This window comes from Chaetodon trifascialis, chromosome 15, assembly GCF_039877785.1.
Source record: "Chaetodon trifascialis isolate fChaTrf1 chromosome 15, fChaTrf1.hap1, whole genome shotgun sequence".
NCBI lineage: Eukaryota > Metazoa > Chordata > Actinopteri > Chaetodontiformes > Chaetodontidae > Chaetodon > Chaetodon trifascialis.
Window position 1 is genome coordinate 10,414,214 of NC_092070.1, and position 14,222 is coordinate 10,428,435.

The 14,222-nt window shown below is 45.5% G+C and overlaps 1 protein-coding gene across 2 annotated transcripts in view; it reads right to left on the minus strand.

The window, feature by feature from the left end:
* cacng3b (calcium channel, voltage-dependent, gamma subunit 3b) overlaps nt 1-10,699 on the minus strand; it is a 31,504-nt gene extending 20,805 nt beyond the window's left edge. The window contains exons 1-2 of one of the 2 annotated variants that reach the window (XM_070981210.1): nt 10,002-10,699; nt 8,874-9,865 (exon numbers count right to left, since the gene is read on the minus strand). In XM_070981210.1, coding sequence (XP_070837311.1) covers nt 8,874-9,090 — 217 coding nt within the window. In that variant the 5' untranslated portion in view covers nt 9,091-9,865; nt 10,002-10,699. Of the gene's footprint in view, nt 1-8,873 lie in introns of both variants that reach the window. The other variant, XM_070981208.1, reaches the window with a different exon arrangement.
* Between the last annotated feature and the right edge of the window lie 3,523 nt (nt 10,700-14,222).

Below are 14,222 nucleotides of genomic sequence, written 5' to 3' on the forward strand. Positions count from 1 at the left end.
ACACGTGTACAAGTACACAAGACAGCAAAAACACACACAAATGCATGTACTCCCACCATTAGAGGACGTGACGATCCCGTGGCTGAACTTGATTTAAATGTCCCCACAACAGCAACAACAACAACAACAACAACAACAACTGAAAACTCTTGTGCTACGTGTGTGCTAAGCATTTCACGTCAGACTGCGAAGAGGGCCAGTTCGCTCAAGTAGGATTTACTTCAAAGCTGAAATGCAAGGATGGATCGATAAGGACTCCAAACTTGGAACCTGTAAGTTTGCCATTTCTATGTTGCTTTATTGTTTATTTTGCTGGTTAACCTGTTGAATTTGGTGTTAGCATGTTTTATTGTAGACCCACACGCTGGAGCAAAGTTGCAGTGTTTAATATTGAGGGACAGTCAAGAGACACTGCGTGAACTGTGGGCATCATTTGAAGCTAAGTAACCAACCAGAGCAGTAGGTTGGATGTTGGTAACTTTTTTCACAATAATAAACAAATTAACAAGTAAAAAAATACTGTGATATAAATTTTACACTATATCATCCACCCTTTTTTTGACACACACGCACACACACACTGGGAGCATCTATCAGGAGACATCTGCCTCACAAAGGTCAATGTGGCCTGAGGGAAGCTGCAACCACAACCACAGCAAGGCATTATGGGACACAGCGAATGGGGATAGGAGTCCAGTGTGTGTGTGTGTGTGTGTGTGTGTCTGCCTGTGTGTTTTTTCTGAGTCATGTGGTTAATTTCACCTACTGGTGCCCAGTATGCTGCTGCTGTCACATATGAACATGGACATACACTCGTGCATCTAGTGGATTATCATATCTAAGGTGTAAAATCATGATGTCATGATTAGAGGTCCCATTCCTAAATAAAGACCACAGCAGAGAAGAATGTGTACTTCTCCAATAATAATTTCTGCTCACATTTGAATATAGGCATCGCAGAACATCTTTGCTTGAATGCCAAAAAGCGAGACTTGAATCGACAGACAGCCAACAATGTTACAGCATCTATGTCTGAAAGGGTTCATGAGACACACAGCTGAGCAGACACACACACACACACACACACACACACACACACACACACACACACACACACACACACACACACACGTATTGAAATTATGTATGAAAACAGTAGTACATCAAATCCAAGGGCTAAAAGACGAGAGGTAGAGGCAAAACACTTTCCATTTCACCGACTCCTGACTAACTGCTAGCTGTTCTTAAGAGTGCCGAGCTACAAGCACACTTTCATTATTTACTTTTACGCCACATCTTACTTTCTGTTTCTCCATACCTCTTTCTCCACTCTCCTCAGTCTCTCCTCGGCTCTCTGACATCTCTAACTTTTGCAGCTCAGCCTGCTCTCTCCACTGTCTTTCTTCCACCATCCTCTTTAGTTATCATCATAACATCAATATGATCAAGCAGTATTGTCATATCGAAGGTGGACAACTCTGAACAGTTAAGGTAGTGTATGATTTCAAATGAAACATAAATACCTGCATGCTGTATCAGTCTAGTTCTACTTGTGAAATTCATGCAAGCGATGCGGCATGCATACTAAACGCTGGAAATATTCCACTAGATGAAAAAAAAAAAAAATAGTGCCTCAAATCAAGGTTAAAAAGGAGACCAACACAAACAACACTGTGTCCAGATGCCCCCACGATTGTGACGAGCTGGTCATGAGGTGCCAGCTGTTTGTCCTTGATCTAACTCTGCCCCCCCCCCCCAACACACACACAGTTACAGGTCAAACACAGAAATGCCATAAATGACTGTAAATTATGCTTACAAAACAACAAGGACAACTGAAGTAATAATAACCAACAAAGAGTGCTCTGATGTAAGCAAAGATCCAGGTTAGTAAAATCTATTCAGACATCAAAGCAGCACGCACAGTACAAGATAGACACGTTTTTGACAGGTGGGGGGGGGGGAAAATCAGGTGATGTCTTGAGGCAAATGTGTCAAAGCTGCAAAATTTAACTGACATGCGAGCAAGCTTATCTTGCTCACAGGTTTATCTTCAGTGAAAGAGCATTGTGTCTTTTGCATGTAAAACTTTAACTTGTATATTTTATTTGCAGAACAGTGCATTCCCAGGAACAAGTTCTCTGTACTCCATGACAAGACAAGTAATCTGTCAGTGCCCTCTAACATGACCCATATAAGAATTTTCTAATGTGATGCCTCTAACTAAATAGTTCATGTGATCCTTTCCTTCCTATAGTTACTGGATTAATGCCAGAGAATGATCATGGTTTGGACTAGACTAGATGCTATCTAAATGCTATCATCAGCATGCTAACATGTTGTTTAGCAGGTATTGTTCGCCATGCTTCATTTAGGCTGCATGCTAATATTTGCTAATTAGTACGAAAGCACGGGTGCTTTTCATTCGGTAAATTGGTCTCCTCGTCTCCTCCACTCGCTTCCTCTCCTCGCGTCTTAGCTCCGCCCAGCAAGGACATGAAAGAGGGATGCGAGGAAGAGACGAAACTCCGAAATGAAAAATCCTCGCTCCACAGCGTCAGTCCGAAGCGACGTCAATTACTGATGACGTTTACCTGCTCCCGCCATGATTCAAACGTGTGCCACATACGACACGCCCCTTAAATAATAAGAGACTTCCGCGTAGGCTACTCCGGTGTATCCTCACTCTGATCTCCTTCAGAAGCCTCCTCTCTCCTCGTCTCCTTCAGGTGCATTTAAGCAATTGGAAGATCCTTCATCATGGCGGAGGGGAAGCGACTTCCGGGTCGACGAAGGAGAGAGGAGATGAGGAGGCACAATTCAACGTAATGAAAAGCACCCAAAGAGTCAAGTTTTAGCTGTGGCTGTGGAGATGTGCAGTTTCCTTTCCTTTCTCCTGTTGTGCTCCTGTGTTTTCCCCCGTCCTTTTGTCTCCTGTCTGTCTTGTCTGAGTCTGTGTTACTGCAGGGTGTGGCCAACAGGTTGGGCCCCGCCGCCTCTCCTCCTGAGCACAGGTGTGCTCAATCAAGCAATCAAGCCTCACCTGCCGACACCTTGTCAGCATTTTTTTTTGTCTTGTCTGCTACCTGAATTCGTGTTTGTGTTCAGGTGACTCATTCCCACCTGCTTTCGGTCCCGCCCTGTCGGCCTGCTGTCTGGACCTGTCTCCACTCAGTCACTTTGGACTCTGCCTTGTCTGAACTCAATCTTTGCAGTATTTTTTAATCTCAGAACCCCGGCACACATAAACACCAGGTATGTGCATGTGATTCGAGCGCACAGAACAGTGCAGATCAAGCAGAAAACTATCCTTGCCAGAACAGACAGTGACTGATGTCTCCCCTCCTGTCTTCGTCTCTCATTAGACTCCCAATTACAATAATAGCAAAGGATAAAAGTAAATAATGACTGCAAGTTTGAGGAAAGAAGTGATAGCTGTGCAATGACCAAAGGTTTGAATAATCATGGATAATTTACTCTGAAGCTTTGAAGACCCAAAAATAATATTTGAGACAGCCCTATAATCCACCAACAGTCTACTTTGTTAAAATCACACTCTCCATATGCTCAACTAGCCAACCTCCTCTCAAGGTTTACTGGTGGTATAACAATATCACGCTATTTTCTCCTTTGCCTCTGAGAGAAAATATGTCTGCACCAGTAAAACATAAACACAGGTCATTTTAGGCATCTGATCAATTGACCAATGCTGTAGTTATTGTGGTGAGGACGGCCTCGGTCCCGGGGGGGCGATCCCTAATCAGTGGATGTGCAGTCCAAAAGCTTGGTGCGAGTGGCCTGTTTCAACCCAGCCAAACGCGCACACAAACACATTCACTCCGAATATAAAGCGTTTTGTCAACTAGAAAACAGAGGAGACGAAGAGGAGGGAGTGAGCAAGAGCGAGGAAAGGAAGTTGAAAAGCAAAGCAAATTGGACTGCTTGTTTCCTCAGAGCGCCTCTGACAGCTCAGTGTGGGTGACTGTGCCTCTTCCTCTCTCTTCTCTCTCACTCCGCTCCTACCTCTCTCGCTCTCCCTGATTACCTCTTTCCAGGCGGAGGAGAGAGAAGACGGGAGAGAGGGGAAAAGAGGGAGAGGAAGAGGCTAGTTTCCACGGTGATGGCTGATGAAAGAGAACGAGACAGGTTCTGCTTGGTTGCACACCTCTCCTCTTCTCTCTCTCCTTTCCCCCTTTCCTCAGTCTGCTCTTTCTCAGAGGCCCATGTTCTCGTTCTCTCTCTCTCTCTCTCTCTCTCTCTCTCTCTCTCTCTCTCTCTCTCTCTCTCTCTCTCTCTCTCTCTCTCTCTCATTCTCCAAAACATTTCTCTGTTCCTGTTTCAAATCTTCTCATCATCCCTCCTCTACTCTACCTCTTTTTCTGTACTCTCATTACCAAAACATCCATTCATCGCTTTCCAATCTCCCCCTCATCCTCTCTCATCTCCTCTCACTTTTGTACATGCTTGTTTCTCTCATTCAGCCACACTACATTGCCAAAAGTGTGTGGACATCTCATTCCAAAGCAGTGGACATTAACATGCTGCTGTAAAAGCATCTACTCTTCCGGGAAAGTTGGCCAGGAGATTTTGAAGCTGGCTGCAGGGATCTTCTCCCATTCAGCCACAAGAGCATTAGTGAAGTCAGGCACTGATGGAGGGCTTCATGGATATCTTCATGGATATGGCTTTGTGCACAAGGGCTTTGCAGTTTTGAAACAGCTATGGCTCATCCCCAAACTAATGTCTAAAATATAATTGAGTGCTATCCTTAGGGATTTAGCCCAAGCCACAAAAAACAGCACACACAGGTATGAGGAAAAGGGCGTCCACATACTTCTGGCCATACAGTGTATCTGCCTTCACCCTGTTCTTTTTCTTTTCTTTCCAAACTCTTCCACATAGCTCATTTCCCTCCTCTCTCTGCCTGACCTTCATTCCCTCCCCCCTCCTCCCCCCTTCTTCATTCTCCCCTTCCTGTTGCAGCCACCTGGGTGATCATTTCTCAGTTTAAAACCGTGTTCCTTCTCTCTATTACCAGGTGATCATTTAGATCCCCAGCGTGGTCAAACACTCCCCAGAGATTCACCTGAAACAGAGGCCATGCACAGCTCATCCATCACTTTCCACCCTCCACCCCTCTCCACCCCTATCCCCTGTTTCATTCATGCACATTCTGGTCTCTCTTCATTCAAGCTCTGTCTCCATCCTCCACCTCCCTCCCCTTCCTTCTCTCCTCATTTCCTGGCTTTCTTGTGCTCATTTATCACAGCCGGAGCTTAACACCTCACTACACCTGCACAGACACACAACAACACATTCACTGCACGCCAGAAATCCCAACCTGATCACACACAAACTGTTGGCGGGTAGAGGAACCACACAGATGCTATCATGAATAAAAGGCACATTAAAGCTCACTACGCTAAGAGTAGCATGGACTCCTTTTACACCCAGTTTTTAGTGATCTATATCTGGAGGACAAGACAAGGGCCTGTAAAACATGTGGATCCAGTACAGGCATTTACTTTGAAGGGAACATGCTGTGGGTGTTAAATACTCTTCCTATGTTATCTGTGGTGTATAAATTTTATATAAAAAATATGAAAAATACATGTTGACAGGAATGATTCTTTTTTTAACTATATGTGTAGCACTTAGGTTACCTTTAGTTCCTCTTTTGACTCTGGGAAGGTATGTGGATATACAATAAGCATTACACCACTGAAAACAAACACACCACACTATAGCCCCCTTTAGCTCATCCGTATTTATATTTTCTTGATAAAATAGGATGCTTCTTAAAGGCTTTTCTTCCTCTCACTCCATATTGTCTGCGAAAGAAACTGTGCCACTGGAAAATGTGCTGCATGCTATATGCCGCACAGTGCATATGCATGACTGCTCTATACATTTACTGTAAGAACACTGCATACATGATGTTTTTCTACCCTGCTCTCTCGCTCTATCTCTCATTCACTCACTCTCTGATGTCAGGCAGAGTACAAGCTACATGTACACGAGTCAGAGACATCCATTTCCTGTCAATTTATGAAGCGTTTATGAATTATAAAACCGTGACAACCAGGGACCCGGAATGAGCGAAGGGGGGATAAGATGGACAGAATGAGGGAAGAGATAAGAGAACTTATTCACTTGAGTTGTGTTATGGTTTATGTGCATGTGCATGAATGAGTGCATGTGCATCTGCATGCTTTTGTGTCTGACGCATGCAAGCCTGTCTGTGTGTGTGTGTGTGTGTGTGTGTGTGCGTGCATGTGTGCGTGTGCACATGTGCATGCACTGACATTGTGCTGACATTGTGTTAACTTGGCGTATTGCTCCCGCAGCTGTGCTTATTTGGTGCCTTGGGAATATCCTAGAATTTGTCTATTTATTCATTCAATTACAAGTGTGTGTGTGTGTGTGTGTGTGTGTGTACTTGTGTGTGTATGTAAATGAGAGTGCGTGTTCAATAAAGCCTTATACCTGCGCCATCTGGCCCTGTAATAGCCTTCCATGCCCCCCAGAATGAGATGGTTATGTCTGGCTGCGTCACACACAGAAACACACACACACACAGACACACACGCACAGCCATGAAAGACACATGCATGCCCCTACCAGAGGCAATGTATCTTTTTAATGATAATTGAAACCAAAGTTGACTTGCCCCTATGCAGAGAATTTTCAGAGGATCAAAGTCAAATCGTTTCCAGTGAATAATGTGTGAAATCATAACGAAGCATCCAATAGCAAAAAAAATCTACATTTACCACAACTTTACGCAACTCACCCTCAATTTCAAAAAAATATCAGTCATTTGTTTGTTGTCTTAAAAGGAGCTAGATGCAAGGATTGATATCTATCTATCTATCTATCTATCTATCTATCTATCTATCTATCTATCTATCTATCTATCTATCTATCTATCTATCTATCTATCTATTTAATTTCGTTTTTAAATTCAAATATCACCCTCAAACAGCTCCATAGTTAAGCAGGAAGCTCGCCACCAAAACATCCAAGAATAATCTGGATTGAGCTCTTACGTCTTTGCATTCTTCCAGTAAAAAAAAAAACTGCCACGTATCAATAAATAACTGCTACCAAGTCTTGTTTAGAGCCATTTCATTTTGCAGGATTCTGTGGATTTGGCTGGAACTCCATGCTGTAGACCAGTGATTTGATGATTGGTGATTTCTTTTCAAATTAAAAGTTACATTTTAAAATGGTATTATGGCATCTGTGCTTTATTCCAGATTCCACAGGGAAGACTACAGGGAAGGTGGAAAGAGAAGGAGGACGACATGCCGCCAAGGTCAAAGCCCAGGCTCAAATCTATGATACACACACACGCACCCACGCACTCACGCACACACGCACGCACGCACGCACGCACGCACACACACACTAATGTTGTAAATTCCAACTTCTTCCCATGGTGACGCAATCCAGTATTAGTGTTTTCATTCGCTTTGTCATATGCTGCTATGAAGTATGTCCTAACTGCTTATCAGTTCAATTAAAATCAGAAAAAAAGGCCACTGTTCCTCTTAAATCTATCCAATGCATCTTATCTTAATTAATTGGTCCAATTATCACTGCACCCTGTACTTTTATTTTGGTCTAGACTTAGGTTTTGATTATCACCGGATAACCACAAGATGAGAGAGCTGGTAAATGAACCGGAGAGGTGGCAGAACACAAAAACCCTGAAACCGACCCATTCAGTCATGCTTTTCCAGCCACACAAACACATCCCTTGGATGAAAAATAAGGACATATACCACACATTAAAGGCCAAAAGTAGTGTGCACACTCAAATATTAGAGGTTATAGCACTGAACTCACATCAGAAAAGACATTAATGTCCTTCTGACTGACAGTAAAACATATGAGATTGGCATTAATGTTACACTCTTACAGGTGAAGCGGCACCACTACTTCTGATGGGTTGACCTGACTGTGGCACGTCAAAAATGGCTCTGATGCAGTGGGAACAAGCAACAATCGACACACCTGTGTGTTGAATGTGAATGTGCCTGAAGATGCGGTCCTTGTTATGGCCACTAGATTCTGGCTCCAGAGGAATGGTCATTGGTCAGGAGTCAGTAGAAAGAACCCAACTTCTTTCCAGTAAAACAAAGTCACACATTATTCTCAAGCGCTCAGTGTGCATGTCTGGTTTCTTACAATGAGATTTATGACGATGCATAAGTCGACAGGTCTCTCTCAACTGTAGTGGCTGCCAAGTGCATACCCGATCCCAGCATCAACCTGCCCAAATTAGTATTTTCTGGCTCATGACAACAAGACAACAAGATGGCTTCAAAAGAACAAATTCCCAACAATGCTGTGTGCAAGAGTCCCGGCAACAGCGTGCAGATCCAGGTACTTGTTAGAGGTGCAGCTGAGTGGCTAATAACACTGCCAGCTGTCTGTGTTTGTGCCTGTTAGTGCTTTATTTGTACCTTCAACTATGCAGTGTGAAGACAACAAGAGCAGAACTCTCAATGTAGGCATGATCAATAAATATTCTGCTTTAATATGTTGCAGAGGAAAGGATGCCGGAGTGAACTCAGGAAAGGACAGCTTCTTAAGACCCGAGTTTCAAGGATTATAGGATGCTGTCACACTCACACAGGCAAACTCACGCGCACTAGGTACACCAATGCTCCTCTGGTGTTAAATAGACAGAGGCAGACAGTTAGAAACGGGGACAGAGAGAGACTTACACACTCATGGACAGACACTAGGAAAAGACAGAGAAAAACAGACAGCTACACAGCGGAGACAGACATGTCCGTGCACACTATATAAGCAGAGAGACGCTATAAGAGACGGAAAGCCAGTCAGTCAGACTGATCACGTACCTTCCAGACAGCAGGTTCGCCAGAGGCCGGAGTGCGTCATCACCTCCTCGTTCTTGCGGCTCGTGTCGTTGTCGCCGCTGCTCTTCACGCGGCAGACCCCGCGCGAGTACAGCCAGTAGTCGGTACCGACGGCGATGGTCATGAGGCTGAAGGCGGCGAACGCGCCCACCGTCGTCACGAGCATCTGGACGCCGCGGTCACACATCAGCATCTTCATATAGGCGGCTCCTGTTTGTCTTAATCTTTCCCCCCCCTCTCTCCTCTCTTTTAGATTCAGCCTTTTATTTCCTTTATATCCCGCGAGACTTGCAGAGCCAGAGTGAGGGGACAGGCACTCAAAAAATAAATAAAACTATGGGTAAAATGTGGGGATTTTATAGGTATAGAGAGAAAAATGAAGTACTTGGCTGCCTTGTCCGTTGAGTTGACAAGAGGCTCGTGGCAAAGGGCGGGAAGGTGGGAGGGCGGCACGTCACTTTCTCGCGCATCAAAAACCGGTTTTCACCACCACCAACACCACCCTCATACACGCGCGCGCGCACGCACACACAGACACACAGACACACAGACACACACACACACACACACACACACACACACACACACACACACACACACACCGGGGGTTTAAGGACCACCGGTTGTCCCCGACTACCCGACGCTGCCCTCACTCAGTCAGAGTGGAGGGAAACGGCGATGCCACATTGTGCCTCTCCGTCCCCTCCTTCCGTTTATTAGTCCCGGGTTTGGCAGGGCGAGCTGCGTTCTCCACCAGTAACTGGAGATCTTCTCCTCTCTCTCCTCTTCTCCTGCCCTCTGTCTCTCTTTTTCTTCTCCTTCCTTCCTTCCTTCCTTCCTTCCTTCCTTCCTTCTTCCCTCCCTCCCTTCCTTCCTTCCTATCGCTCTTCTTCAACTTCTGCTGCTGCTTTCCCAAAACAGCACCCTTATTAATCTGTTAACCGTTAACAGCCAGGAGCGTGGGGGGACTCCATCTTTAAAACAACAACAAAAATGGGGGTTAGTTTGTGTTCTTCACTTGATGTCACCGCACAGCTTAAGTCAAGGGAGAGGATTTCTAATGTGACTCCGCTAAAACATCAGTGTTTAGGCGGCTCGCCCCTCACTCACCGCTGGCTCTCCTGACCGGTGAAAGATCTCCTCTTTCGACAGTTTCTGTCACAGCAGCGCCAAAATATGAGGCGGTACAGTGGATTTATTCTTGTTCAGGTTCCTGCTGAATTAGGCCCGCTGAATGAATGGGCGACTGAATAAAGCCCATACGTCAGCTATGAAGAGAGAGTGGACGGTGACCGAGTTCCGTCGTGTGATTTCTCCAGCTGTTGACTCACTGACATGTTTTTTTCCTTCCTCCTCGATGTCCATAGGCTACGGAAACTCGTCCAAACACGCAGCCGCTAATACGAATTCATTTTTTTTTTTTCATAGATTATCTGCAGTGGAGAGACGCGCAGCGCGGCTATTTAAGTTGAACGGGCTTTAAATAGGCACCAAAAAATAACTGCAACTCGGGATAAATCAAATTTCTGGTCCAAAACAGCCTTCTTCGCTCTCTCTCAGCGCTGAAGTTCAACCGCAGACGGGACAGACCGTCCGATAAGACGCCTGCCGATGGAGCCTGTAGGACAGCTACACCCGCCTGGGTTTGCTCCCGAGAAACGTGCCCGTTGATACAAACGAAAAAAAAAAAAAAAAAAAAAATGACAGCCGTCGCCTCCTCCGCCTCCTCCTCCTCCTCCTCCTCCTCCGCCTCTTCGTCTTCCTCCTCCTCCTCCTCTCGGTCCAACCAACACAAACTAAAACTAACCGCGCGTCTCCTCAAACTCCGCCTGAGGCCGCACCGCTCGGCTCGGATTGGGCTCGTGAGTGACAGCACCCATCAGGAGCTAATCACGTGCAGTCAGTGCTGTATGTCCCGCCCACCGCCGCAACGCCGTCAGTAGGCTATAAAGAATGTGGGGTGGGGGGGCTCCAGTCTACAGAGGAGAGGGTATTTTGAGTTTCAGTTAAAGTGGAGCTTTTTTTGATCAGAGGAATGTCTTTATGTGTCTGTCAGCAAACTGGACCACTAGCATTGAGCAGTGGCGTTAATAGAAGCTAACAAGTGGTCAAACTCATTGTAATTCTATACTGGGTTATATCTACACACACACAAAAAAACAAAACAGTAATGTTGATCAGATGTATTCACAAACCGACCGCTTCTGTTATCTCAAATGCAGCTTTCAGGTTTTTAAGGCAGAGCAGTGCCGCGCCGCTGTCGCGTCGGGAGCGTCTGCCGCGTCGGTTGAGCTGTCCGTGGTGCTGAACGCACGATGGAGCGCGCTGTGGCGCTGTCCTGAGTGCTGACGAGAAGCGTAGCGTTATCCTCCCCTTTGCTCTCCTTTCTCTTCCGCCTGCGCAACCCCATGCACCGCGCTGATTAGTTAGAAGAAAGAGTCAAAGAGAGAGAGAGAGAGAGAGAGAAATATATGAAGAGAAAGAGGGAGAGAGACTGGCAAGCGATGCGTGAAGAATCGCGCCCGGGAGAGAAGCAGAGACGCCACTTAAAGAGCCACGGACCGTTTTTAATGATTCCACTCCAGCGAGGCTTCCACACAAGGCGGTGTGAGCTTCACAGTTCACTTCACACACAGCGTGTGCACGTGGACGCAGGAGTGTGTGTGCATGTACTGTACATATAGGCGTATGCCTGTTCATGTCTGTTCACGTGACTCTGTTGTGTATGCACATCGTATGAACATGTGTAAGTGTCTTGTCTGCGTGCGCGCGCGTGCTTGTGTGCGTGCCGCAGGCGGCTGAACAGGTCCGACTGTTTTAAAGCTCGTTGTATTGCCTGTTTAAACAGCAATAAATGGAAGCTCGTCTTCGTCACTGGAGACCCATACAGATGATAGGATGACAGGACTGCAGGGATGAATAAATGCATGGATCCCCCCACTCTAATTGATTTGCTTATTTACTGGCAGCTTTTCTCTCTGTCTTTTTACTTTCCATTTTTCTCTCTGAGCATGCACACATGTTCATTAATGAATGAGGATCAAGGAGTCCAGTGTGCATGCTTGTGTGTGAATGAACACACCCATGCACATAATTATACAGGAAACAGATAGATTTCCGTCTCTCGTTGTGTCTGTCCTATGCGCACGTTTGTCAAGACCAGACAAAAGACCAGACGAGTGGACAATGATGCTTAGTTAAACTGTCTTGGTGTCAGTCTGCTTCAGTGTTTGAGTGCCATAGCTAAGTGACTGGCTGATTTACTGACTGGAAGTCAGGCTGTAAGTGACTTAAAGATGGAGTGAGTGACGCTCTGACTGACAGAGCAACTGGCTGTTTAGCTGACGGAATTGGTGGCTGTCGGACAGACTACAAAATAAACAGAGGAGGAAACAGAGGAATTAAAGTGATCAAAAACAAACAGAGAGGGAGAGGAGTGAAGAGGGAGAGGGAGAAAGAAGGATTACAGTTAATAATTAAATAATTGCATGAACAGATCAACAGAGAAAGCAGTGACAGGTCCTATCATCCTTCTCACTTGCTCTGTGTGTGTGTGTGTGTGTGTGTGTGTGTGTGTGTGTGTGTGTGTGTGTGTCCGAGGCCTTTGCTGCCTGCGTTATCTCACAAGGAGACTCATTAACATAGAAATGACTTCAGGAAGAGAAGTACAGCGTTTCACCTTTGGTGAGAGAGGGAGGGAGGGAGGGAGGAAGGGAAGCTGGAGAAAGGAGGGAGGAGGAGTGACAGGAGAGGAAGGAGGAAGAAGAGAGAGGGGAAGAGGTGAGAGACAGTGGGCGGAGGGAGAGAAGAAGAGTGGAAAGAAGGAAAGCATGAGCAGTGGGAAAGATAGAAGGGAGTATTGATGGAGACAACAAATTAGAGGACAGTGAGTGAGGATGATAGCAGAGAGACATACTATGTTGTCAAACAACAATTTGAGGAAATCATGTCTGGATTGTGTCCAGTGTTTCATCCCATAAAGGAAGTTCTACATTATTGAAAACACAAATTGTAGGGAGGTGAGCGCTAAAAGCGATTTTTCATCAAAAATGTGTCTACAAAAAATACTGATCATTTTTATCATTTCTTAAACGAATCAAGTGTCCAATGGAACAAGAAGGAGTGAGCTGTCCGATGAAGAGTTGCAGTCGACAGGCTGCACACCTCAAACTCCTCAGCAAGCTGACAAAGTGTGTGCTGTGCCTTTAAGTGGACAACTGCTTGTGCCACTGAAGCAGGTGCTGTGGGTTCCTAAACCATGAAATCTGCTAATCATCATCAATCATTAAAATCTGTTCTTCGTTATTTTTGATGATGATAACCTAAATCTGGAGGCAGGAAGTCTCTGCAAAAGCTTAATATTACTATAGCATAGATTGCGTTTTCTTTATGTTTTGTGCCCTCAACATGACACACACACATAGCAGCAATTTAAAAGAAAACACACTCATTGCCTGCAGGTGGCAAAAGTTTCACCTACTACTTATCTTACTGGTCTACACCTAAAAAACTGCTCCTGCTGCTGCTGCTGCTGTGGCTTTTCTTTCCAACAGGTGGTGTAGGTTTGATGGAGGTCCATTTGTTTCTGAGTTTAATCACTGAAACATGAAAAGATGTACAGTTTAGGTATATTACTAACTTCTAGAAGCCTGATTACTATGTGGTTCATGACCCTGGTGTCTTTAGGCAGAGGGTGGGGTCAAGGGCACTTGTAGGGAAAAGCATCATGAGAAATGCAGTTTGAAATCGCAAAGGCTCTGTTTCTCTCTCTTCTCACTTCCCTCTGCTGCTCTGTCCTCGGTTATTGGCTGAACAACAAGAGAATGAAGAGAGGAAGACCGGGTGGTTCTTGAAGAGCGGAGGAGGAGGACTGCAGGGTTTCTGCTCAGTGAGCTGGAACCTTCTCACGCCTCTGGCCAGCGCTCAGAGACTGAGAGGGAAAAAGAGGAGAAGGAGGAGGAAGAGGGCAGGCAACACAAGAGGAAGAAGTTGGAAGACACAGAGAAATTAGAGAGTGAAAGATAAACTGTTTGGAGGAAGAGAGAGGAGGAGGAACACAAATGTACTGCAAATGAAGTGGACTGGATATGTTCACAGTCAGCGAGGGACACTGACACGTGGCTTTAGGACTAAGACTAACTCTCCAACTGCTCTGACTGACCAGTTTATTTATGTCTTCATATATGTATGCGTCTGTGGGATTTGTAATGCGGATGTGTGCATTATAATGCATATCTCACCCTTGCCTTTGCATAGTCTAGGTGTGTATTTGTGTGCATGTGTGTTAAAATGTGTTTCTGTGTCTGTGGGTGTGTTTTACCAGATGGGAAG